General features: G+C 35.1%; 1 protein-coding gene across 1 annotated transcript in view; it reads left to right on the plus strand.

The window, feature by feature from the left end:
• Window positions 1-27620, plus strand: part of LOC144228866 (heat shock factor protein 2-like) — a 33815-nt gene that overhangs the window by 373 nt on the left and 5822 nt on the right. The window contains exons 2-12 of the mRNA XM_077760778.1: window positions 37-157; window positions 8266-8307; window positions 13932-14040; window positions 14176-14303; window positions 15183-15307; window positions 17691-17766; window positions 20219-20280; window positions 21427-21514; window positions 23062-23210; window positions 23615-23854; window positions 24153-24258. Of these exons, the coding sequence (XP_077616904.1) occupies window positions 37-157; window positions 8266-8307; window positions 13932-14040; window positions 14176-14303; window positions 15183-15307; window positions 17691-17766; window positions 20219-20280; window positions 21427-21514; window positions 23062-23210; window positions 23615-23854; window positions 24153-24258 (1246 nt within the window). The remainder of the gene's footprint in view (window positions 1-36; window positions 158-8265; window positions 8308-13931; window positions 14041-14175; window positions 14304-15182; window positions 15308-17690; window positions 17767-20218; window positions 20281-21426; window positions 21515-23061; window positions 23211-23614; window positions 23855-24152; window positions 24259-27620) is intronic.

Below are 27620 nucleotides of genomic sequence, written 5' to 3' on the forward strand. Positions count from 1 at the left end.
GTCTGGCCCCGTCGGCGTTCGGAACCGGCCCGGCAGGGCGAAGGCGGCCGACGAACCGAGGGCGCCGGAGCCACGTTACTGCACACTCATTCTCCGTCCTCCCTCCGGGCTCGCGGGTTACGAATCGCCGAGGGCACAGGCAGTCCTGGGCGCGAGGGTTTGTCTGAGGAAATCTTTACCTCAGCGACCCGATTCTCCTCACTAAAACGGACACCCCGCTTGGTCCCTGGGTTCTTTATGAGGAGAGCAGTCAGAGGGATACTGGCAAATGTTCAAGCGCAGGTTACTGTTTCTCAGTGGGTTTTGAAAGCTTGATTAGAAAATGGTACATCATTCTTTGGAAATCCTGAGCCATTTGTATACACGGGTTTTTGTGATTATTTTAATAAAAGTGCTCTAATAGGTGTTCAGTAACTTGGTGAGAAGCTGACATGAATCACTAAATTTCACTGAACAGTGGCTGAGCGAGTGGGATATGATGCCTTGATTATTGGTTTGATCCCAACTCTGCTACTAAACAGGAATGACCTTAGTCAAGCTCCTTATCTTGTCTGACCTAAGTTTCATCGTCCTTAAGATGACTGGGTTGCCTGGGTGATCCGAGACCCTTCTAGTTCCAAATACTAAGGTTCTAAGCAGAATGATTATTACATAAACAGTGCATTTGCGTTTGAATGCACTCTCAGGCTGTTGGAATAATTTTATGACGTGGAATGGATTTTTTCTTATTGTGGATGATCATTTGTTTTGGGGTATTTTCTTGTTGAGAGGGTTGCAGAAGCCTAAGTGAAAACTACCCTCACAGTGCCTGGCACCTGTTAAGTGCTGAGTAAATGTTACCTCCCTTCTTTCTCCCTTTCTATTCTTTTCCTGTTGTAGGAGCTCTCACTTTTACTTACTTTTATCTTAAGAGGGAGCACTATATTGAGTACATGAAGTTTCTGACTACTGTTAACACCATATTCTTTCTTATATTACTGTCATTTGTTCATTTTTTTTATACCCCTTCTAGGACTTCATTTTTTTGAAGGTCAGTATCATCAGCTGAATGGTGTGTGTTAAGTATTTGATGAATTCTTTACAGTGTACAAAGAAAGGTGAAAATAAGAAAGCCAGCCGCCAGCATACACTTAAAAATAAACAGATGTCTCATGCTTTTCATCAGTCAGAAGGATTAAAACTTGACAGGGATGGATCAGCACAGACTGCTGTTAGTCACCCTTGTATGTATTAGAGTTTGGACTGAGAGTCTCTCTCCCACCCAAGCTGACTTTATTATACGTTTTTTGGCTTGTATGGCCATTTAAAAAAATAATTCTTATTTATCCAATTAGGTCTAAGCTTATGTTTTACTAATTTTCTTATACATAGTGGGACAATTAAAATACAAATTCACTGAGGGCAGAAACAGTGTTTATGCCAAGGATACATTAGGTATTTAATGATGAATCAATGAAATCCTTAGGATGTGTAATAGAAGTGGTAGGGATGATAAAGATAAAATTATGCCCTGAAAAGAATCTTAGAGATAATCCAGTTTGGCCTCATCATTTTATAGATGATGATTGAGGCTTAGGTTAGATTTCTTATCCGTAATTACAAAACTACCCATTATTGGAGGTGGGACTCTAACATAGATTTCTGACCTCTCAGATCAGTCTTCCATCAACAGCACTTCCCTTAATACAGGTTGGCACAATACATAGTTTTAGTTTTATATCAAAATATTATCCTTTTAGAAGTCAGTGGACAGTTCTGGATTAATGTTGTCTTGGCCTTAGCTTAGTTGCTCATGATGTCTGTCTCTATTACTTTCCAACAGACTTTTCCAAAAGCAGTGTTAACAATGAAATGAAAGGTAAAACATTAATTAAACAATGTTGTTAAATGGAAAAAACAAAATAAGTTACTCTCATCTTTTAAAAGTTGCTATTTATGGTTGTTTCTGGTTTCCTTCAAACGTGTTTTGCTGAATTACTGTCAAGGTGATTTAGCATTTTTACTGTCTGAGTGAAAATCATATTAAGACCTTTTAGAAGCAGCAGATGTTTTAGAAACCAGGCAATCTTTTATGCAATTTTTTTTTCACTTGTGGAAAATAATTTACTCCTCTAGCTTGAGTGTAAGGCAAGGGGGAAAGACAACTGCAGCTTGAAAAGTTTGGCTTAAGATTCTTGAAGACTTACTTTTACAGCTAGTTTTTCTTGAAACTTGTAATTTGACAAAAATGAAATAATGCCCCCATTCTCATGATTAATTATAGAAATACAATATTCTGAGCAATCAAAACTATACTAAATGTGTTATTAATTCAAATAATAGAAATGTCTTTAGATCCAGAGTATCTTTAAAAGATTTGTACATATTTTTTCTCCATATTCTCCCCTTGAAAGTTTCTTTATTCGGGGCGCCTGGGTGGCTCAGTTGGTTAAGCGTCCGACTTCAGCTCAGCTCATGATCTCATGGTTCGTGGGTTCAAGCCCTGAGTTGGACTCTGTGCTGACAGCAGCTCAGAGTCTGGAGCATGCCTTCAGATTCTGTGTGTGTCTCTCTCTGACCCTCCCCTGCTCATGCTGTCTGTATCTCTCTCTGAAAAATAAATAAAACATTAAAAAAAAAAAGAAAGAAAGTTTCTTTTTTCTTTCTTCTTCTTTTTTTTTTTTTTTAACATTTCCTATAACTTCAAAATTTTATATAGCTCTTTTGGCTCTGGAAGGCAGTCTGTTGGCAGAATCAGTTACAGAGATAGTACTGTTAGACCACATAAAGCTGTTTTAAATGTAACCAAGCCCTAAACAGAAGGCACAGGTTTAACTTGGAAACAACTGCAGAAACTTGATATTCAGGGACAAGAGGTTGTGGAAGTTGGATGGAAGTTCTTGCCATTGATAGTGAGGAACAGTCTTTACTGTTACTGAAATTTGATCGTCAGTGTATGTCAAAGTGAAGCAGTTATAAACGCAGGAAAAAACTGGAAGTCATTGTTTTATTAGTGTTATTACCTTTGTCTCCGTTCTTCATATTGTTTGAGAAGACCAAGAAGTGATTGCCGCTGAAGACCTCATACTCATCTGTTCCACCTTTTTGTGCCCTTTGACATTCTCTACTTCTCCATCTCTCTCAAATCAGTATAGACAAATCAGGAAATAGGAGGGAAATGGAGCAAAACCAGAATTAGTCTCCTGTTTTGTAGCTATTTTGGATGAATTTGAGCATCCAAAATCTGATGTTTTGGGATCGTTTTGAACTTCCCAGCAACCATTGCATTATTACACTAAGTTGAAAACAAGAAAGCCACAGGTGTGCCAGAATAAGGGTAAAATCCACATTAAATAATTCTACAGAAAAGTTGAACGATTCATTGATGAGTGTTTTTTGTTTGTATACATAAAAGGGAGTGAACTAAAAACTCAGAAGGAATGACTGGTGAACATTAAAAAGTTATGGATTGTTTTTTAAAAAGTTCAAATTTCTCTTCTGAAAAATGTTTTAAATTAATGGGATTAAAATATTAGATTATTTAAGAATATTTTGGATGTTTTTAACTGAGTACCAAATTCAGCAGTAACACTGTTGTTATTTGGAAGCTTGCCAACCGTTATGGGTAAAGGCTAAAAAGAAGCTACCCATCTCTCCCACCTTACACAGTCAGTAGTGGCTTTCAGCCCCTTATGAAATGTGTTGGGAGAGTTCTGTGTTGTACTGTTTGAGCTTCACAGTTTTAAATGGCAGTAGGTTGGAATTTTTGCACTCAGAGGTTGTCAACTAATTTTAGAGTGGAGACTGAAGGAATGACATAAGCAGAGACAGAATATGAGTGAAGGAGGGTTGTATGAGAGAGGGAGAGCACCCACAGATATAAGTAAGGGGCAGTCATTGTTTCATTTGGTATGATCCAAGAATTGAACTTCTAAAAAGATAATTTGGTCCACTGTGGCCAATGATTCATTTATTTGATTACTCATAAATATTTATCATGAATATTTTATGACCAGACAGTGTGCTAGGTACTAGGAATTCATTTAGTAGTGAACAAAGTGACTTCATAGACCTTATATTCTAGTGGAGGACACTGATAATTAAAAAGTAAGCAAACACAGATAATATAATTTCAGTTAGTAGTAAGTACCATAAAGGAAATAAAGAAGTGTAAAGAGAGATAAGATACCAGTTAGGACCAAGTAGGAGACAGAAGTCACAGTATAAAAAATGGAAAGAATTGCTTTTAAATATTATAAGCAAGGAAAGTGTAGTAGAATTACTAACTATATCAGAGGAATTGGACTAAAATCTAAAGAATATAGGCCTGGCAGTTATAAGAAGAATATAATGGTGACTCACTTAATGACAGAGAAGCCACTGGTTCCACTTTGGTGGAACTTATTAGAAGCTCATCCTTCAGAACTTGTGGGGAAATATGCCTTCTAAAGCAGCAGTTTGCAAACTATTGCCCATGGGCTAGCCATCTGTTTTGTAAATAAAGTTTAATTGGAACATAACCATGCTCAGTATATTTCTATATTGTCTTTAACTGTTTTTTGCTACAAGAGCAGTATTGTGACCTTACCTGAAGCCAAAAATATTTACTAACCCTTTAAGAAAAGGTTTATCCATCCTTGCTCTAGAGCACCCTTGAAGCTATTCATGGGGACATGTCTTGCTAGAAATACTCTGGTTTGAAACCATCAAAGGGGGAGAGAAAGCTGAGGGAAGCTGTTGGCCTTGTGCTGGTGACTTGCAAGAGCTAGGTGCTGGAGAATGTGCCTGCACTGTAGGAGCCTGCCAATGTTAGGAACCAGGAAATAAGAAGGAGAACCCCCTTCCTCTTATAATCTCTCTATAGTATCTTCTATTGACAAAGTTTATCACCATGCCTTCCAGAAAAAGATGTTTTAAGGGGCCCAGCCCTGTGTTTGTAAAGCAGACAATGAAAAATGAATTTGGAGTAACAAATTGATAACTGGCACATAGTTATCTGGAATCTGTGGGTATTTTAGGTAGAGTGATGAGAAAGCCTCTCTGAGGAGATGATGATTGAGCAGACACCTGATCAATTAGGAAGGATAGGCCAGGCGAAAGGGAATGACAGATGTGAAGGCTTTGAATATGGCATGTTCATGTGATTGGAGAAGGCCCGTGTGATTAGAGTATCTTTAGAGAATGTGAGATTGAGGTCAGAGAAGTAGGCAGAAACAGATGGTATAGAGCCTTAGGGCTGTAGTGAGGAGATTGGAAATCTAGGGAATCAGTTTGTAGATTATTACAGTTTTCCACTATGGTATTGAAAATAGTGTAGCTGAGACTAGGGTATTTGCAGTAGAGATGGTGAGAAGTTGTTGGATTTGATACTTACTTTAAAGGTGAAGTAGCAGAACTTACTAATAAATTGTCTGGAGTATACGAAAGACAGGAAAGAATTAAGAATGACTCAGATTTGGTCTCAACAACAAGATAAATGATAATACCATTTGCTCAGTTGGGAGAGTATTCAGAGAAATGCAGGTGGAGATTCTGTTTGGCCATATTAACTTCGAGATTACAAATGGACACTAGTGTTACCTGAAAATTGTTTTGTTTAGCTTACATTTTGTTGACCACACTTAGTCATATGACCCTGCCTAATTTCAAAGGAGGTGGGGAAGTTCAGTGCTAGGAAGGAGAACAGGAATATTTTTGAACAGTATGAATGACTTCTACACTCCAAGACATCCATGTGGAAATACTGACTAGGATGTTTCAATATAAGACACTGGCATTTAAGTTTGTGATTGGTAAAGCCATGGGACTGGATGTGATCATCCAGGGAGACAAATGAAGATAGAAGGAGCTGAAAGACAGGCCATTCTAATTTTTAGAGGGCATGAAAGTAAGGAAAAGCTAGCTAAAGAGATTGAGACATAACAGTGCAATAGGAGAAAAACAGGGGAGTAAGGTCGTAGTAGTTAATGGGAAAAAATGGTTCAAGAAAGAGAAGATGATCAACTGTATCAAGTGCTGTTATGAGTATTCTTACACACCTTTCCTGGTGTATACAAGCAAGAATTTCTTTAAGGTATACATATGTACCTGTGTTGAAGAGTGGAATTGCTGGAAAATAAGATGTGAACTGTTTGACCTGAAAATAGTTCAGATTGTTTTCCAAGGAGATTAAATGATCTTATACTCCTGTTAGCCATGCATGAGATTTTCCATTAATTCACATCCTTAAAACTTGATGTTACCATTGTTCTTAATTTTTTATTGATCTAGTGGATGTCAAGTGTTCTCTCAAAGAGGTGTTAATTTATATTTCCCTGATTACTAATATGTTCAAACACCTTTTCATATTTATTGGCCATATGTGTTACCTATTTAATGAAGTAAAGACCATTTTTCTATTGGGTGGCCTATTTTTTTTTTAATTTTTTTTTTAATTTTTATTTCTAGGAGAGAGAGAGAGAGACAGCGTGAGCAGGGGAGGGTCAGAGAGAGAGGGAGTCACAGACTGAAACAGGCTTCAGACTCTGAGCTGGCAGTCAGCACAGAGCCCGACGCGGGGCTCGAACCCCCGAACCGTGAGACAATGACCTAAGCGAAAGTCAGATGCTTAACCAACTAAGCCACCCAGGTGCTCCTGGATGGCTTTTTTTTTAATATTTGTAGGAATTCCTTGTATATTCTGTATATCCATTTTGGGGGTTTATGTGTTGCTTTTATCTTCTCCTAGTTTGATGCTTTTTTTTCTTTTGATAAGTACAGGTTTTTAATTTTAGTATAATTTAATATATTCATCTTTTTTGTTCATGCTTTTTGTTTCATCAGGATGTTTTTTCTTATCTCTACCTCAGGGAGAGAAAAATATTCTTCCATTTCTCTTCTTTTTTTCCTGAATTTTTTAAAAGTTTGCATATTTTGTATAAGTCTAATTCACTTGGAATTGATTTTTGTGTGTGGTACGAGGAATCCAATTTCATTGTTTTCCATATAAATACTCAGTTCTAGTCCCTTCATTGAGGAGTAGTTCCTTCTTTCTGTGGTGATGTGTATTGCTACCTATGTCTTATAGCAAAATTACAGGTAGATTCTATGATTTTGTTTCTAGGTTCTCTATTCCATTCCATTGAATTTTTTTTCTTCCCTCATCACATGTCTTAATTACTGTAGCTTTATACTATCTTGCTTTTGGGAGAGCAGCTTATTTCTCAGGAGTACCTTGAGTATTGCTGGTCTTTGCTCTTCTGTACATGTTTTAAATTCAAGTTCCACTAAAGAAAACCTGCTGGGATTTTAATTGGAATTGGATTGAAACTAAATCAGATTAGGGAAAATGGAAATCTTTATGATATTGAATATTCCCATAAACAAAGCTTGTTTTAAAATTCATTTTGTTTAATAAAGTTCTGTATTTTGGGGGGCACCTCATGGCTCAGTTAGCTAAGCATCCAACTCTTGATTTCGGGTCAGGTCAGTGTGACCTGACAGTATGAGGCTTGCTTGGGATTCTCTCTCCTTCCCTCTTTCTCTACCCCTCCCCTACTCGTGCACACGCGCTCTCTCTAAAAATAAATAAGTAAACATTAGAAAAATGTTTTTAAATAAAAATAAAGTTCTTTATTTTTTGGTAATTGAGTCTTGCACATCTTTGTTAGATTTTCTTAGGTATTTTAAGACCATGTAAGTGGAGGAGTGCTTGGGTGACTCAGTTGGTTAAGCATCTGACCTCAGCTCAGGTAGTGATGTCGTGGTTTGTGGGTTTGAGCCCCATGTCAGGCTCTGTGCTGACAGCTCAGAGCCTGGAGTCTGCTTCAGATTCTGTGTCTCCCTTTCTCTCTGCCCCAACCCCACTGGTGCTCTTTTTGTCTCTCAAAAATGAATAAACTTTTAAAAAAAAATTAAAAGAAAAATGTTGTATGTGGTATCTTTTAGTTAAAAGTACATTCTGGCTGTTGCTGGTAGTTAGAAATACAAAAACCATTTGTGTGTTGATAAACCAATAGGCTAATCATTTTACTGATTTGGGTTCTTTTAAGTGTACATCCACACATCTGTGAATGATAGTTTTGTTCTTCCTTTCAGAGCTTTGTACTTCCATTTTTTTTTTCTTTTTTGCATTGGTAAGACCTCTTAGCATGTCAAATAGAAGCAGTGATCACAGATCCCTTTTTCTTATTTTTAAAAGAAATGTTTTTCATATTTCCCCCTTAAGTTAACTAACCGTTAAAATTGAGACTTTTTAATTTATCTTTTTGTTGTTGATGTTATCCTTATGATCCTTTCCCCTCTCAGTCCATCGCCAGGAAGGAAGATACAGGAAAAAAGTTGATTTTGGTGAGTTAGGGAGATGGATTTGATATAGAAAATAGTTTGAGAACTTACTGAATTAAAGAACGCTATGCAAAAATGTTAAAAATTGAAAAATTCAAGTGTGAAGTTTGAGATGGTCAGGGCAGAGATACAGATATATTCGTATACAATAAAACATCATATTTAATAAAGTCAGTAGGTACACTGATGTGGATGACACTGCCTAGGAAAAGAGTGTAAAAAATGTCATGATCAAGGATAGAAACCTACAGAATACACCACCTTTGATAGGTGAAGAAAATTGAGAGGAAACATGAGAGAGAGGAGACCTAATAGTATTTAGTTGCAAAGTCACAAGAGTAGAGTATTTAAGGAGAAGATTGTCAGTAGTGCCAAATGAAATGCCACAGAGAGGTGTGGGAAGATCAGGACTGAAAGGAAGGCATTGAATTTGGCATTTGACATTTTAGAAAAAAATAGTTTGAGTAGAGTGAGGGAGAATGAAACCAATTTTTAGCAGGAGTAAGTAGATGGTACTAATCTGGAGAAGGGGGTTTTGAAGTATTAAGTTTTACAGTGAAGGAAAAGACAAATGGGGTGAGTAGATTGAGAGGGAATCAAGGTAGAGAGAAAGTCTTTTTAGATAAGAAAAAACATGCACTTTTAATTTTGATAGTTATTACCTAATAACCAATTCTGATTATCATCAAACTTTAAAAATTTTGCCAGTGTACTCAGCCGGTTAAGCTCAGGTCATGATTTTGTGGTTTGTGGGTTCAAGCCCCCCATCAGGCTCTGTGCTGACAGCTCAGAGCCTGGAGCCTGCTTTGGATTCTGTGTTTCCCTCTCTCTCTGCCCTTCCCCTGCTCATGCTCTTTCTCTTTCCCTCTCAAAAATAAATAAACATTAAAAAAATTTTAATTTTGCCAGTCTAACAAGAGAAAATCATTATTTTGCTATACAGTGATAATGAAGTTGGGCGTCTTCTAAATTCTACATTGGGTTTTTCATCTTAACTGATTTTTAAAGACTTTTTTAATTACTGCAGTTAACTGTCATAAGTATTTAAAATATTTTTATGTTAATTTTCAACTATTGAGTTTTTTATAACTTAATAATCAGGTTTAGTTTTAGACACAAATAATGGTAATCCATACAGTGGTTTAAACAGATTAGAGATGTGTTTTCCTTTAAATCTGAGGATACCCAGTCACCTTCTGGTCTTCTCAGCCATACTTAGTTTCTTTATCTCAGTGATTGCTGAAGCTTTAGTCATTAGCTTGAAGTTCCAAGCAGGGATATGGGACATAGGGGTTTGACGCTTTGAATTGTTCCCCTTCTAGACCTTTTCTGGAAGCTCCACTCAGTTCATTCTGTTTATATCTCAATTGCCAGGGGTGTATTTGGCTCCCACTATTTGTAAGGGGGACTGAAAAATGTGGTTGCAGCATCAAACAAAATTGTGATTCTGTTCATAACAAAGTAGAGGATCATTTGTGTTTTTCCAAATGGATCTCTTTGTTTTTAAGGGTAAATAGTGTTCCTGTGTGTGTGTGTATCACAGTTTCTTTATCCATTCTTCTATGAGGGACACTTAGGTTGTTTCCGTATCTTGTCTATTGTAAATAATGTCACAGTGAACATGGGAGCACAGAAAAGTCTTTGAGATACTGATTTGATTTCCTTTGGGTGTATACCCAGGAAAAGGATAGCTGGATCATTCTTTTTTTTTGTTTTGTTTTGAGGAAACTTCATGGTGTTTTCATAATTGTTATACTGATTTACATTACCACAAACAGTATACAAAGGTTCCCTTTTCTTCACATCCTCGCCAACATTATTACTTTTTTAAATAATTGCCATCCTACCAGATATGAAGTAGTACCTCATTGTGGTTTTGGCTTTCATTTCCATGATGGTTAGTGATGTTAGTGATGTTGATCACCTTTTCATACACCTGTTGGCTATTCCTGTATCTTTGGGAAAATGTGTATTTGGGTTTTTTTTTAATCTATTGGGGTTTTTTTTGTTTGTTTTTTTTTAATTTTTTTTGGGGGGATGTTGAATTGAATGTATTCCTTACATATTTGGAATATTAATCCCTTATCACATATATTACTTGCGGTTATTTTCTCTTATTCCATTAGGTTCTCTTTTTATTTTGTTTTCTTTGCTGTGCAGAAGCTTTTTAGCTTAATATAGATATGTTAGATATGTTAGTTTGACTGTGGTAGTCCTTGCTCTATGTGTATAAATGTTAAATCATGTTGTACATCTTAAAAATATACAATTTTAGTTTTATTTTTTTATTTTTTTTTTAAATGTTTTATTTATTTCTAGGAGAGAGAGACAGTGTGAGTAGGGGAGGGTCAGAGAGAGAGGGAGTCACAGACCGAAACAAGCTCCAGGCTCTGAGCTGGCAGTCAGCACAGAGCCCGACGCGGGGCTTGAACCCACGAACCGCGAGATCATGACCTAAGTGAAAGTCGGACGCTTAACCGACTAAGCCACCCAGGCGCCCCAATTTTAGTTTTAAAATAACAAAAATAAAAAAGGAATTAGAGAAATTTGGGAATAGGGTAAGCAGCTGGCAGTTTCCATGAATAAATTATAAATTCTTTACCAGTATGCCTTCTAGTTTACTTTATACTCCCAAAAGCTGGGTTATGAGCTTTGAGTTAGCACTGAGCAGTGAGTTAGAATTGAGCTTTTGTTTTTTCCTTTTCAAATGGAAAGTTTATGAAATAATCCTTTTTTATCCAGATTTTCACCTCTGATTTGAATGCTTCCTGTACTTAATATACATATTATTATATATTATTATATATTAACATGTAATATATAATATAGATATAATTCTCAAAAAGATTTGCTTATGCTTCTGTTCTCCCTAGTCCATTTTTTTTTTTCTTTTTGACTGTCTCTTCTTTAGTACAAAACTCTGGTAAGCACTGTAATTATTTCACCTTCATAGGGTAAGGTTAACACTTCTATCATTGTTTTTAGTATTTTCTTGCCTACTGTTACATAATTATTTTACAAGTGAACTTCAGTACCTAATATTTGGTTGTGTGAACATCTCTTCACCTTGTCTCCAAGGTTTTCTTCTTAGTGAGAATTTAATGTGTTGGTTAATTAGAATTGACAGCTTTACAGTTCTGTATTTGTTGCTCCATAGTTTAATGTTCTCACAAATGTCTTGTATATTTTTAAGATTTATTTTTAGATCTGTGACATTTTTCTATTATTGGAATGTTTATTTTAGTTTAAAATTTTTATGGTAAAATAAACCTAACATAAAATTAACCATTTTACCCCTTTTTAAGTATACAGTTCAATGGCATTAGGTGCATTTACAATGTTATGTAGCCATTGCTTCCATCTATCTGCAGAATGTTTTTCAACTTTCCAAACTGAAACTTTGTACTCCTTAGATAATAACTTCCAAATCCTCTTTCTTCCTAGCCCATAATAACCATTTTGTTTCTGTCCTTATAAACTAGACTATTCTAGATATCTCATATAAGTAGAATAGTAAAATATTTGTCCTTTTGTGCTCAGTTTATTTCACGTAGCATGTCTTTAAAGTTCATCCATGTTGTAGCACCTGTCAGAATTTTCTTCCTTTTTTAAGGCTGAACAATACTCGTTATGTATGTATACCACATTTTGTTTGTCCATTCATCGGTCAGTGGACATTTGGGTTGAGAGACATTTATTTTTGAGAGAGAGACAGAGCACAAACAGGAGGAACAGAGAGAGAGAGAGGGAGACACAGAATCGAAGAAGCTCCAGGCTCTGAGCTGTCAGGACAGAGCCCAATCCAGGCTTCAAACTCACAGACCGTGAGACCATGACTAGAACTGAAGTCAGACACTTAACCAACTTAGCCATCCAGTTGCCCTGGGTTGCTTCTCCTTTTTGACTTTTGCAATAATATTACTATGAACATTGGGATACAAATATCTTTTCAAGTATCTGCCCCATTCTTCTGGGTACATAGAAGTAGAATTGTAGGATCATACAGTAATTCTGTGTTTAGGTTTTGAGAAACTACCAAACTGCTTTCCATAGCAGCTGTACTTATTTTACATTTCCACCAGCAATGTAAAGGTTTCCAGTTTCTCCACAGCCTCCAACATTTACTTTCTGTTTATTTGGTGTTTTTTAAAAAATAATTGCCACCCTAATATTTTGAAGTGGTAATTGTGATTATGGTTTTCATTACCCTAATGATTAGTGATGTTAGGCACCTTTTCGTTTATTGGCCATTTGTTTATCTTTTTTGGAAAAATACCTACTCAAGTCCTTTGCCCATTTCTGATCCGGTTGTTTCCTTTTTGTTATTGAGTTTTAGAAGTTCTTTGTTATGGATATTAACCCCTTATCAGATACCCAGCTTGCAAACATTTTCTCCATTCTGTTGGTTGCCTTTTCTCTCTATTGATGATGTTCTTTGCACAAAAGTTTTTAATTTGAGATAGCTTCATTGGTCAGTTTTGCTGCCTTGATATTGCCCAGAAACCATTGCCAAATTCAAATAAAGCTTTTTCCCTTATGTTATTCTTCTAAGATTTTTATAGTTTTAAGGGTACCTGAGTGGCTCAGTTGTCTAAGCTACTTCTGACTCTTGATCTCAACTCAGGTCTTGAGCTCAGGGTTGTGAGTTCAAGTTCAGCTTTGAATTCTGTGCAGGGTATGGAGCCTACTTTAAAAAAATATATATATATACACATACAATGTATATGTATAAAGCTTATATACATATATAAAATTTATACACACAGATATATATAAAATTGTTATAGTTCTATCTTTATGTTTAGGTCTTTGGTCCATTTTGAGTTAATTTTTGCATGGTGTAAGGTAAACTTTGTTCTTTTGCATACGAATATCCAGTTTTCCCAGCATCATTTGTTGAGAACTGTCCTTTCCCCATTGAATGGTCTTGATACTCTGGTAAAAAACCTTAGGGCTTTATATGTAAGGGTGTATTTGAGGGCTCTTTATTCTATTCAGTTAGTCTGTCTTTCTGTGTTTATGACAGTACCATGCTGTTTTGATTACTGTATTGTAGTAAGTTTCAAATTATCTTTTTCTTTTGTATGGAAAAACACTAGTGACTTTAAATATTAATTAGTAGCCAGAGAGCTTACTGAATTCTTTCACAGTTTTTCAATTGATTGTTCAAAGATACGTGTGTTGCAGATAATGGTAAAATACGGCTTTTTAAATTTTGTTTTTGTCTAATTGCATTGGCTTTAAAACAATGTTAAATATATTGCCTACTTACATTATTTTTTTCTTGTTTCTAATTTAATGGAAATTCTTTTCTAATATTTCACCATATCATATGATGTAGCTTTTGCTTTGAGACATATTCCTAAACTTCTGAGGTTGACATTAAAAAGCTTAATTATTCACCATGGCGTATGATGTAGCTTTTGGTTTTAGACAGTCCTAAATTTCTGAGGTTGACATTAAAAAGCTTAATTACAGTTTGGCACTTAGTTACAGTTTGTTTCTTGTTGCTATTAATAGGAATAAAATGTTGATCTAAAAGTGTCATAGAAGGACTGCCCAGTTTTGGAATTCATATGTATCACCTCCAAGGACCTCAACTAATTGACTTTTTGTGTCTTTTTCAGAATGGCCAAAGTTTTCTGGTTTTGGATGAACAAAGATTTGCAAAAGAAATTCTTCCCAAATATTTCAAGCACAATAACATGGCAAGCTTTGTGAGGCAACTGAATATGTGTGAGTATGGACAGCAGTTTCTTTGGAGCACTGTCATCAATGGATTAAACCATTTTTTCCCATTAGGTTGATAAAGAAAAAGGAAATTCTTTAATTTTTGTATATTTTAGTCCTCGAAATTTTTACTCTTTTCAGATGGTTTCCGTAAAGTTGTACATATTGACTCCGGAATTGTAAAGCAGGAAAGAGATGGTCCGGTTGAATTTCAGCATCCTTACTTCAAACAAGGCCAGGATGACTTGTTGGAGAACATTAAAAGGAAGGTGAGCTGTTGTTAATGTGATTTACTTAGGGCATTACCATGTAGCATATTTGGCCAACTTAGTATTTCACCTGTTGAAATTAAGAATGTACAGAAATATACAGGTGTTCCTTGTTGGGATGACTTAGATTGATAAAGCTTTCATTATTTCCCTCTCTTTTTATATTTTTTTTCCTCTGTAGTCAACTGTCCTGAGGGCTTAGTCTTCGGATACTGTCTAGAGGGAAGGAAAATCTTTACATTCTGAGGATTGAGGAATCATCCATGTTGGGATGGCTCACTCCTTCTAATTTAGCTTAAAAATGTAAGCTCCTGCTAGAATGTCCACTCTCTGGATGGCTTTTTCTTTAGTTCATTGCTGAATATACAATTCCCAGAATAAGTCCCTTGCATTGTAGTAAGCATTTAATAATACATTTTTAAATGACTGGTATCTTTTGCTGAAATAAAATATTTTACTAAATCCACAAAAGAGAGGGGATAAAAGAGTTAATGGACCATGAAAGAAAATGGCCCAGTGTGCAGCTGTTACTGCATAAATTTAATTAAACATGGAATGTGATAATAAAGAGGCTTGAGGAAATTATAGTGAGTTTGGCAAAAGGGAATGAAAAGAAAAAAAGCCCCTAAGTTGTTCCTGTTCTTAGAAACTTTTCCACATTTAAATGTTTAAAAAAACAAAAAATAGACTGATTATTTTTTATTCTTTCTCTTTGAGCTATGAAGTTTATTCTTTTTATAAAACCCTAACCTGGGCTTTTTGGAACTAAGTCTAATTTCCTGAATGGGGTACAAAACTCACTTATGTTAGGAAAGCTTTGAATTATATATAAACATGGTGTTTAGTATTTGATTGATTTCCTGAATTTGCTTTCAAAAGGTTTCATCTTCAAAACCAGAAGAAAATAAGATTCGTCAGGAAGATTTAACAAAAATTATAAGTAGTGCTCAGAAGGTTCAAATAAAACAGGAAACTATTGAGTCGAGGCTTTCTGAATTAAAAAGGTAAAGTATTTTTCCAAATATAATCTTAATATAGGGGCTGGTGTGTATATTTGTGTGTAGGAGGTTGGAGGTTAGTGCTTTAAGTACTTAGATCACATTGTTGAAACTGAGATAAAAGGTCATTTTTCTTTAAGATTTGGTTCCCTTTATAACCCTTGACTTTACCTCAATAGTATATTTTCTTGATGGTGGTCAAAAGAATTTAGGGCAGTTAGAACAATATGATGCATGAGTGTCACTGATGAAATAGTAGATCTTTAAATTGTGGTAGGAAATATGATTCTACTTAGGTTAGATTTCGTATGATGCTCATACACAGGAGGGCACATAAGCCATAAAAAATACTACATGTGTTACTCATTCTTTTTTTTTATGGTGGTTTTATAAGACTTTTCTATGTGGCCCATCTCTTAGGAAAAAATAGGACACAAAAAATAGGGAAAAAGGACACACGAGCCTTGCCCTACTTGATACTTATTTTATATAGACATGGTATAGTGTTATTCAAATCTTTTATCTACAGAAACTTGCTTTTGCTTTATTACAATTTTTGGCACCATTATTTGCCACAGTAACAACTTACATATCGAGTAGATGTATTTACTTCTTAGTAAGTAGTTGAGATTTTTTCTCTTATCCTAATAGGTGACAGGTCTTGGGAATAATTTAAATTTTATGTATTGTCTCCAATTTCAAGTGTGGGACATTAATTTAGCTGTCTTAACTTAATTTTCATTAAAAGAGTAACCTTGGATGTGATTCCCTTTTTTGAATAAGACTTAATTTTAAGCTGTCCTATTGTACATATTTTATTTAATCATTTATCCCACTTTATTATATGTGGTTTGTGTCTGCTGAGGTACCTTTTGACCCACTTCCTTGAATCTCAGGTTTAGCACTTAAGGAATGGGATCCTAGGTTCATCCTGTAAGTTTTAGAGGTAACCATTTTTCTTTTTATAGAAGGCAGATAGATGATAGTATCTTTAAATATTTGAGTCTGGGGCACCTGGGTGGCTCATTCGGTTGAGCATCTGACTGGCTCGGGTCATGATCTCGCAGTTTGTGAGTTCAAGCCCCATGTCAGGCTCTGTGCTGACAGCTCAGTCTGGAGCCAGCTTTGGATTCTGTGTCTCCCTCCCTCTGCCCCTCCCCCTCTCATGTTCCCCCCCCCAAAAATAAATAAACATTAAAAAACATTTTTTAAATTTAAATATCTGAGTCAGAAAAAGTACTCTAGTTATTCAGTAAGTATTAAAGTTTCATTTTCAATGCCCTCTATATGTAAATCCAGTCCCTTTTGTAATAGTTTGGCTTGTGGAAGATGGATATTACGAAAATTAACAAGAGCAAAAATCAGAGCATATAATAGGTGGATTATCTTTCATGCCTTCTCACTGTTATCATTGATGCTAACATTTAATAGCTGCAGTTTTAAAAATAGTTAATGAAGGAAAAGACATTATTACTATTAGGCAAGTTACTGGTTTGTCATATATTTAGACATGCTTAAAAACTTGTTTTAGTGTTTTCATATGTTTGTGTTTGAAACATCTTAAGATAGACAGTTTTAGAATCAGATAGACTTTTAGATCGACTTCAAAACTTACTATAAGTTTCCTGTGCGATTTTAGGCAAGGCCTCTCAATTCTTGAGTTTCAGTGTCCTCCTCTATAAAATAGAGTTAATAATTCTTTTCTTGACTGATTTTAGAGAAGTTTAAATAAGAAATACACACCAAATGCTTAGCGTAATGCTTAGAACATAGGAAGTGCTGGGTAAATGTCACTTCTTTTAAGAATTCTAGGGGTACCTGGGAGGTTCAGTTTTTTAGGTATCTAACTTCAATTCAGGTCATGATTTCGCAGTCTGTGAGTGTTACTCCTGCATTGGGCTCTCTGCTGTCAGTGTGGAGCCTGCTTTGTATCCTCTGCCTCCCTCTTTGCCCCTCCCCTGCTTGTGCACGTGCTTTTTCTCTCTGTCTCTGTCACTGTCTCTCAAAAATAAATAAACATTAAAAAAATTTAAAAAAAAAATCTTTTCTAAACACATGTCCTAAATTCACTTGGTAGTCACAGTTGAAAGGTTGGTTTATTTTTTTAATAAGAAGTAATGAGCCACATTGTCAGAGAAGTATATTACCTACTACTATATGGATGTAGGCATGAATCTTAAAATTTTGTGTTTATATTGCCAACAGTAGAATGTACTATAGTTATAAAAGGATGATTCTGGAGCTGTGTCAAGATAGTTGTTATTTTATGTAACTGAACCAACATTTTTCTAGTCTCATAAAAGTATATGGTAAAGTTCACTGGTATTAATGAAATATCTTGAGATCTGGCTTTCTGAAAAATATTTTTGTTTTTTAATAAATGATGTAGTGAGAATGAGTCCCTTTGGAAGGAGGTGTCAGAATTACGAGCAAAACATGCACAACAGCAACAAGTTATTCGAAAGGTAAGCTTTTTTCCACCATGACTATAATCTGCCTTTGTTTAATTTGTGTACCATTCATAACCTAAAAAAGTCTGTTGAATAGTTAGTGATTGATATTAGTTTCTTATATATGGGGTGCGTATAGAGTAGTGAAACTCTGAAATCAAATTAAATTGTGTTATATTGTCTTTTCTTTCTTTTTTTAAAAATTTATTTCCGAGAGAGAGAGACAGCATAAGGAAGGGAGGGTCAGAGAGAGAGGGAGACACAGAATCTGAAGCAGGCTCCAGGCTCTGAGCTAGCTGTCAGCACAGAGCCCAACACGAGGCTCAAACCCACGAACCGTGAAATCATGACCTGAGCCGAAGTCGGACACTTAACCGACTGAGCCACCCAGGTGCCTCAATAAGAAACACTTCTTATTAGCTAAGTATGGTTGTTTCATATTCTCAGCTAAAGTCTCATTAGCTTTAAGTGACTTACAGCCTGATATAACAACTTTAAAGATACTTTATTTTTGGGAACATAATATACTACCAATTTCATGACATTTTTTACTATGAAAGATAGCCTTATTGTGTGGGTTTGTTATTTTTGTTTTTACTATTTTTTACTTGGAAAGGCATAGATCTGATCTTTGAAGACAAATGACTAAAATTTTCAAATCAGTTAACCAGATGAGTTCAAAAAATGAATTATCAGTGTATGCCATTAATAGTTTCTGTAGATAGGCAGTTAATGTAGTGTGTTATAAAACAAATTATAGATTTTAGTATCTGAGCTGAAAATTACTGGGAGAACTGAAAATCTCTCTGTTGCATTGTGTCCTTGTGATTTAGTCTTTTCATATCAGCTTTCATGTATTAATAAGAGTTGAAACATTAAAGTAATTAAGGCAGCTATTTTTTGCTCATGAGTAAACTAGACTCTGAAGTTTAAGCAACAGGTTTTGGGTGGGGGAAGGAAGGGTAGGAGGTCTTTAGCTAAAAATAGAGTTATGACTGACTGGATCTGGGTCTAGTGGAGCAAGCTTAGAACAGAGATGAATGGTTGCAGCCTTCGGCCTGCAGTAGAAATAGATATACTGGGGTTTGCTTTTTTTTTTTCCCCAATCAGTATGCAAGTGAAGGGTATAATACAGAATTCAGTTTTAAGTGTTTAATCCACGTACATATATTTTCAAAGTTTCCCTAAAACTGATTCCAACATGCAACCCTGTTAGGAATACCTGATTTAAAATGATAGATATATTGTATAACCTGTACTTTATTTTTAAAAAATCATTTAATCTTTTTCAGAAAATAATGTTTTAAATATTAGCTTATTATACTATATAGCTTTTTTCCCCCTAAAGTCAAGGATAGTTGGTAAAATACTTATATAAAATTTCAGTTTTTCATGGAAGCTGACATTCTGTCTGCTCAAATCTGAGTTTGAATGTATGTGATTTGGTGGAGCTAGGGAATTTTCCTAATGCATAGTGATAGCTGATAGTGATAGTGATAGCTGATAATCTTTCTTTATTCCTGGACTTGGTTCATAAGTTTGCCATTTACTCTTTTGCCTTTGCTCAGTTGGAATATATGTGAGTTACTGGTATAGGTGCCTGTTACAGGATAGGAAAATAGTACCAGTCATAGAACTTGCCAGGTCCAGAAGTTAGATGATGTAAATGTTAGATAACTTATCTTCTCCTTCAGGAAACAAGCTTTGTACAACATGATGCAGAATTGTCATGAGAGAACTAAGATGAACAAATTTCAGGAGAAATTTATCTAGTGATTCATAATCTTGTAAATTCAACCACTAATGTTCTTAGAATTTTCCTATAATGCTTATAAATTAACAAAAATAATTGAAATCAAATTATTTCATTGACATCTTTAAGCTTAAATTTAAGTTGTCTTCTCATCAGCTATCAGTCAGCATTTTCTTTTGAATAGGATTAGTGGCTAACTTCCTTTTCATAGACTCTAATGCCATGCTTTCTTCTGAAAGAGCTGGCAGTTTCTTTTGCCTCTAATCGTATTACTTAGTGTAAGAAAAATGTTGCCTGTCACTTTTTTTCCCATTGTAATCTTGAAAGAATTTTAAGTAGAACGTTGGGATCTGTATCCAGGCATGCTTAATACTTATCACCAAAACAACTGAATTGAATATTGAATAGGTAAGTGGGTAAGTGGGTGGTTGGATAGATAGATGGATGAATGGATGATTAGGTAAATGAATGTCTTAGGCATCTTGGTATTACAGGTAGCTGCACCTTTCATCACAGGATATCCTTCTGCTTGGAAACCATTACATTTCTTTAGATATCAATTGTAAGATGCACTCAGATTTCAAATATGTTAATATGTGAGAAATTATGTGACTTAGAGAGCATGTAGTATTTGAATTAATTTTATAAGACGGAATATGGACTAAGAATTAAGAGTCTATGATGGAAAATTTTTTGTTTATATTTTCTTTTTAGATTGTCCAGTTTATTGTTACGTTGGTTCAGAACAACCAACTTGTAAGTTTAAAACGTAAAAGGTAAGATTTTGTGGTAAAACACTTTGACTTATTCATGGACAAGTAAACATTTTAGTGTTTTACATGAATGACTTACATTTGCTTAGTGTATGCCTTTTGTCCCAGATTCACAGTACTTCCTTGTTAATTTATACTCTCAACATGTCAAGACTAGTGTTATTATCTCCTGCTGTCATCCTGCTGATGTTTTTGAAAGATAAGGTAGCCTAAGTAGTCACTTTACAGACACATACACAGTTAATAAAGAATCCATTTTTATTCACATTAGCAGTTTAATATAGCGTTAGATGACCTGAGTGAGGGAAATTAAAAAACAGGTCATGTATTGAGAAAAAATAAAAATTTTTTTACTTAATCTCTTATGTTTAATCCACTAATAAGGGATTTAAAAACCTATATATTGAGTGTAGCTTGTGATACCTATAAATGTTAGTAACTGCCATTGTCACAACTAAAGCTTAAAGACAATGGACAAAGGAATAGTTGAAAAGCAGAAAAAGATCTTGTAAGGCTAACAATATTCTAGCAAAGCTTGTTTATGGTTATAACTTAGGCTGTGGCCTTAACTCTGCTTCCACAAATTAGTTCTCATGATATTACCTATTTGTTTTTTACTATGTAAATACAGTTTATAAAGAGTTATATAGCTCAGTCAGCAGTGAAGTTTATCCAGAGAAAGTAGTTTATTATATTTATTTTAAGAAAAACCGTACAAAAGAATGACAAAATAAAAGTCCTAGACACAGTTATCCTCTAGTTTCTATTCCTAAGATGTGACCATTTTTTTAAATGTTTGTTTATTTTTGAGAGAGAGAGAGAGAGAGAGCATGAACAGGGTAGGTGCAGAGAAGGAGGGAGACCCGGAATCTGAAGCAGGCTCCAGACTCCTAGCTGTCAGCACAGAGGCCTTTGTAGGGCTCAAACCCACGAACCGTGAGATCATGACCTGAGCCAAAGTTGGATGCTTAACCAACTGAGCCACTCAAGTGCCCCCAGATATGACCATTTTGAGAGTTCATTGTGTATCATTAACAAATCTCTTATTATTAAAGTGTGTATGTTCATGTGAGGGTAAATTGTTAGAAGCAGTTTAAATTTCTTATATATCTGCTTCACTGAATTTCATGAATATCTTCTGATTTTCAGACCTCTACTTCTGAATACTAATGGAGCCCAAAAGAAGAATCTGTTTCAGCATATAGTCAAAGAACCAGCTGATAGTCACCATCATAAAGTAATTTTTTGGTTAAATTCTGTTTATATTATTTCAAGCCAAATTTTATTGTAGCAGTATTCCATGCAGAGTTTAGTGAATAATAATTGTGTGTTCATCCTCCAGCTTTATTAAATCATGACATGTTTAATTATTTGCCTTAGATTTTAAGAAATAAACCATTTTAAATATAGTTGTCTTGGTTGCCTGTTCCTAGATTTGTTTTTCACCTCTTTTTCAGGCTCTTCTAGATATTCACTGTCTTGAATTAGTATTTATTATCCCCATGGTCATTTTATATGTGTGAATTCTTTTTGAACAATATTTGGTATTATTTTGCATGTATCTAAACTTTATATAAATGATACATAATTTTGCACTTATCTTTTTGCATTGTAACTTTTTTCACTTGGTTTTGCTTTGGAGATTTATTAAACACATTTAGTTAATCTCAACTATTATATTAATTGAATATTATAATAATGTAATTATGCATTCATCCATTGGTTATTTTAAGTTATTTCCAGCTTTTATTATAAATTGTATAGGCTAGACTTTTTACTCAAGCAATTTCAAAGCATATTTTTATTTACCTTTATCTTTGTCATGGGCTTTCTGGATCATTTGTCAAACTTACATCCATTGGCAAGTCAATCCAGTCCAGAGTCTAGACTTTTTTTAGCATCTGATTTTCATTGTTACTTTCAAATTGGAATTCTAAATACTGCTTCAGATTTATTAATGTACTAAGATTTTTTTCTTGAGCAGACCAGAATTAATATCTGGTTCTTGCCACCACTGTTTCTAAATAATCAAGCATACCTAACTGTTGTGTTCTTGAATTGAAGATTCAGTGTAAATAAATGATGATTTTTAATTTAACTAGATTTATGTATTTTTAAGTACTTTACATCTTTTGCCTCTGATTTATCTACTGTTGAAATTTATAGATTTTAAAGTATGATAATGACTTTAGTTTGCTTTAGAGAATTTAATGCATTTTTATTAAGTACCTATGATCTAAATATATCTGTAGCTGAACAAAAAAATTTTTGCTAAAAATACAGGCTGACATTTAACTGTGGAATAGCTGAAAGGTTTTTTTTTTTTCCTATTAATGAAAGCATTTAGTAAGAATAAACCATATGTCATATAGAGTAGCTTGAGATAAAATAATCCTCACCAGTACAGTGGTCATCTGGATATGCTTGAAATTCCTGGTGAAATCTTAGGAATTTTCTTTTAACCCTTTGGATATAAACAATAACTTAAAATTTGAAGATCTTTTTATAGAATCATTCTGAGGCGTGTCATCCTCAAGATTCCTTACAGTAAAAGAAACAGTTAACTAGAATAAAGTAACACACTTCATACCTCTGTGAATTGGTACTAATACCAATTAGTATGTAAGTCCCATTAGGGTAGAGAACTTAGTTGTTTTGCCTACCATTGTATCCTCAATGTTTAGTAAATACTGGGTGCCTAATTAGCACTTTTTAAATAGTATGTTGTTTGGTAGTCAGTATAATTTCAAATTTTGATATATATTTTCTCCATGATTATTTTAGGTTCCACACAGTAGGACTGAAGGTTTAAAGCCAAGGGAGCGAATTTCAGATGATATCATTATTTATGATGTAACTGATGATAATGCAGATGAAGAAAATATCCCAGTTATTCCAGAAACTAATGAGGACGTTATATCTGATCCCTCCAAGTAAGGAGATTATGAAGTAAAATTTGTAGAAATATTGGTTACTTATCAAAGAGCTAAATTCAAAACTACTTTATTCTGTGAAAAACCATTGTCTAACTCATGTCTGGATTATTAAACTGAAAAAGCCAAATTATTCAACCACATGTTGTCCCCTCAGCAAAAAGACTCCCAACAAAAAGTAAAGAGAATTCTCATTTTTTAATTATGGAGTTAAATGTCTAATTGATCCTTTATGGTCTTGTATCATATGATAAATCAATATTTGTGATTAAGCTACTCACCCAAGAAATTTAAGCCTTTTGATATATGTTTCGGAGAGAAAGTTTCCATGAAGAACGAATGGACAGAATGAATTTATTGAATTTGTTTGAAAATATAATTGGTTTTCTTATATCCTGATGTAGCTGTAGCCAGTACCCTGATATTGTCATTGTTGAAGATGACAATGAAGATGAGTATGCACCTGTCATTCAGAGTGGAGATCAGAATGAACCAGCTAGAGAATCCCTAAGTTCAGGCAGTGATGGCACCAGCCCGCTCATGTCTAGTGCTGTCCAGCTAAATGGCTCATCTAGTCTGACCACAGAAGATCCTGTGACCATGATGGATTCCATTTTAAATGATAACATCAATCTTTTGGGAAAGTGAGTGTTGATCTAGATGTCTGAGCTTATTTACTTTCGTTAACTTCACGTTCTATTTCTCTTTCAGTGATCTTTCTTTCACATTATGAACCCATATAATCTATCTTGTTTTGGTCAAGGCTGAGCTCTGCAAATGTTATTTTGAAAGGATTTAATCATCCCAAGAGCAGTCTTGGGATTTTCTTGGCAGTTCGTAATAAGGCACCCCTGTAATGTGATTTTAATGTAAAAACAAGGATTTTAATGTAAAAACAAGGAAACCTAATATTTGATATTTTTTAAATCTTTTTTTCTTTAGGGTTGAGCTGTTGGATTATCTTGACAGTATTGATTGCAGCTTAGAGGACTTCCAAGCCATGCTGTCAGGAAGACAGTTTAGCATAGACCCAGATCTCCTGGTTGATGTAGGTACTTTGAATAATCTTTGCTATACTGGAAGTTTGTGTATTTATGTTTGTGGTGTTAAAACACTACATCATTTCTTGTATTCTACACTGTCCTTGCATTTTCTTTTTTAAATGAATGATTTTGTTTATCAGAAACAATGAGCAGATGGATTCAGGACGATGAAGGAGGGTGATCAGCAATCACTACCTATTTCTGAATAACAGTTCAGTTAATCCTCATATAACAATGTATCAACTCTGTTCAACAGTACTACTAAATCCAGGTGTTCTGTAGACTTCTCATGTTTTGTTTTGCTCTAAAATAGTCACTGAATAGAAATTGGTGGAAATTTAGTCGTAGAATTACTCAGCCACGAAACAGTATGGAAATATTCCTTAATACTTTGTGAATTAATGTTTTCCACTCAAATGAATTAGATTTTATTACATTTGCTATATTTTAAAAATTTTTATGCCCTGAGTCTTAAGGTTATCCTGCAATCCCCACCACCTCCTACATGAACTGACTCCAGTGTTGTCTGGACTGTGAATCCTTAGCTACCATTTCTGGCATTAACTAACTACCTTTCTTGTTTTCTTCCCTCTTGCTCCTACCACTCCTCTCTCTCTTACATAGCTTGGTTCCATCCAGGTGAATATTGTTCCCTGTTTGTGTTTTCTATTGTAAATATGTTTCTCTATCCTGAAAAGTTTTGTTGCTCCTTTATTTATTTATTTGTTTATTTGTTTGATATTTTCTGCCTTAAAATGCAGCTTCTCTTCATCAAGATATTCTTCAGTCTTGTCCTTTTAAGGGCTTCTTAGTGAGGCTAAAAGGAATTAGTCTTTTCTTATTTTTCAATCTTATTAATTCACCACCTTACTCTTCTGCTTCTCATTAGTCTTTGTCAGTATCCATGATTTGATTATCCTTTGCAAATGATCAGTATATCACAGGATGGATTTCATTTTCTTTGGGATTTCTTTTCCATACTGATCTTTACCATTTTAAGTGAATTCAGCATCCATGTTAATGACCTACTTTAATTTGTTAATAGTAATTTGACAGCCCTTCTTGATTCAAGTAGTCTTTGTCCCCACTCTGAATCCAGGGACCTTTTTAGAATGTTTGTCCTTTAGATCATAAGAAGAAAATAAAATCACATTATTCTGACCCTCTACAAATCCTTGCAGTCTTCAGTTAGATTGTTATTATTTTTTTTTAACATTTATTTATTTTTGAGAGACAGAGCATGAGCAGGGGAAGAGCAGAGAGGGAGACACAGAATCCAAAGCAGACTCCAGGCTCAGAGCTGTCAGCACAGAGCTGAACGCAGGGTTTGAACTCACAAACTGTGAGGTCATAACCTGAGCCAGTCAGATGTTTAACCAGCTGAGCCACCCAGGTGCCTTTTCAATTAGATTATTTTAATTTAACCTTGGAACATTTTTCACACTCGTCTGTCCTCAGGACCTTGTCTAGCCACCTCTTCCCTGTTCACAGAGGACAATCACCATGCCTTCATTGTCTCATAAGCTGTGGAACCTCATCTTCTTTCTTCTTAAAGGAAGTGCTTTCTTTCCCTTTAAAGCTGCCCTCTGCCTCTGTTTTTCTAGCTCTGTCCTTAATCTCTCATCTTGCTTCAGTAGGTACAGATCTCCATCTTAAACATTTTGATGTGTTGCTCTGTTCATTTAGCATTCTACTTCTCTAATTCTTTCACTGCAAAGTTTTAGAACTGAATGGCTGTATTTGGTACTTCTTTTTTACTCTAAATTTCTTTTGAAAGCCTGTATTGTTCAATTGCTTATTTACTCTAAGCCCGTGCTGCCTTGGTTTATCCATGAGTAGGCTACAGTTTTTTTTTTAATCAGGCCATTGGGGTAGTAGGTTTTTTTTGAGTTAGATGGATTTGGGTTTCATTTAGCTTATGTCACTTACTAGCTATGGTGTTAACCTTGGGAAAACTCAGCTGTCTTGCCCAGTTTCCCTATTTGTTAAATGTGGCTAATGGCTAACATGAAGGACTCTTTTGGGGATTATAAATAATTGATGATATTATTTTTAACATTAGTGATATTTGACAATGGAACTTTTTCTATTGATTTTAGAGGGACTGGATTTTTTTTCTCTTTTATCTTCCTAGCTATTCTCTGTTTACTCTAAGAGCTTTTCTTTTTCCTGTTGTTTTCTACTTGTGAGTATTCCCCCAAGGTACCATTCTTTCATCCTTTTATCTGTTCTATGTCTCTTCTTTTTCTGTCCTTTCTCTGTGAAGGGATTTTGGCTTGTGGGATTGCTCTCAAATTTATATCTCCAGTTCTTAATAGTTTTTTTAAAGTAAATGCTTGAATTCTAATTCCATGCCTTTGGGATCATCCATTAAGATCTTGCCTTAGATTACTGATGTTTAATACCAAACTTTTCTTTATTCTCCAAACTAACTACACTTTGCAGCTTTCTTATTTTTTATTTTCTTAATTTTTAAAATGTGTATTATTTTGAGATGGAGAGACAGAGCATGAGCAGGGGAGGGGCAGAGAGAGAGGGAGACATGGAATAGAAAGCAGGCTCCAGGCTCTGAACTGTCAGTACAGAGTCCGATGCAGGGCCCGAACTCACGGACTGTGAGATCATTACCTGAGCCAAAGTCAGACGCTTAACTGACTGAGCCACCCAGGCGCCCCCAGCTTTCTTTTTTTCTATGGTGGTATCAGACTTCTCTTTACTCACTCAGGATAGTAATCACTGAGTCATCTTGGTTTCCTTATCTCTATCTCATTGTTCACCTGGTCCCTAAGTATTTTCAAAAATAGCACTCACAAATCATCCCTACTTTCTGTTTTCACTGTTGCCTCTCTTATCCAAGACCTTCATTATTTCATCCTTGAATTATGCTGTATTATAAAAATCCACCCATAGGTTGTTTTGTTCTCTGAGGTGGCAGAGATGGTAAGGACATGAACAGGTGTGCTGAGGAACTTATGGGTTCTCTGCAGAGTTCAGTACTGAGTGACCTAGTGTGACGTGTCAGCAAGAGAGGCCTGGCGTTACGATTAAACCAGCTGTGTCAGCACTCCTCCTATATGATCTACTTTTTTCTGCTTCACACTATGCATCTGCTGGGGATACCTGAAGGTATCCCTGATTTAATGGGTAAGGTGAGTACAGCAAAGAAGGAGTGAGGAGCTTATACTCTACATATGCCACTCTCAATAGGGACAAAAGCTGGTCGATCTCAGAGGCAGTGACAAGCTGAACTTGGCAGAGATTGGCAGTTATGTGCAGTTACCTACTCTTAAGGATCTGAGTCTCATCCTTTTCATGGTTCAGTAGGTAGTATGAAAGGAGGGAAGTTAACAAAGGAAGAACTGGGGAT

This window comes from Crocuta crocuta, unplaced genomic scaffold (genome assembly GCF_008692635.1).
Source record: "Crocuta crocuta isolate KB4526 unplaced genomic scaffold, BGI_CrCroc_1.0 scaffold305, whole genome shotgun sequence".
NCBI lineage: Eukaryota > Metazoa > Chordata > Mammalia > Carnivora > Hyaenidae > Crocuta > Crocuta crocuta.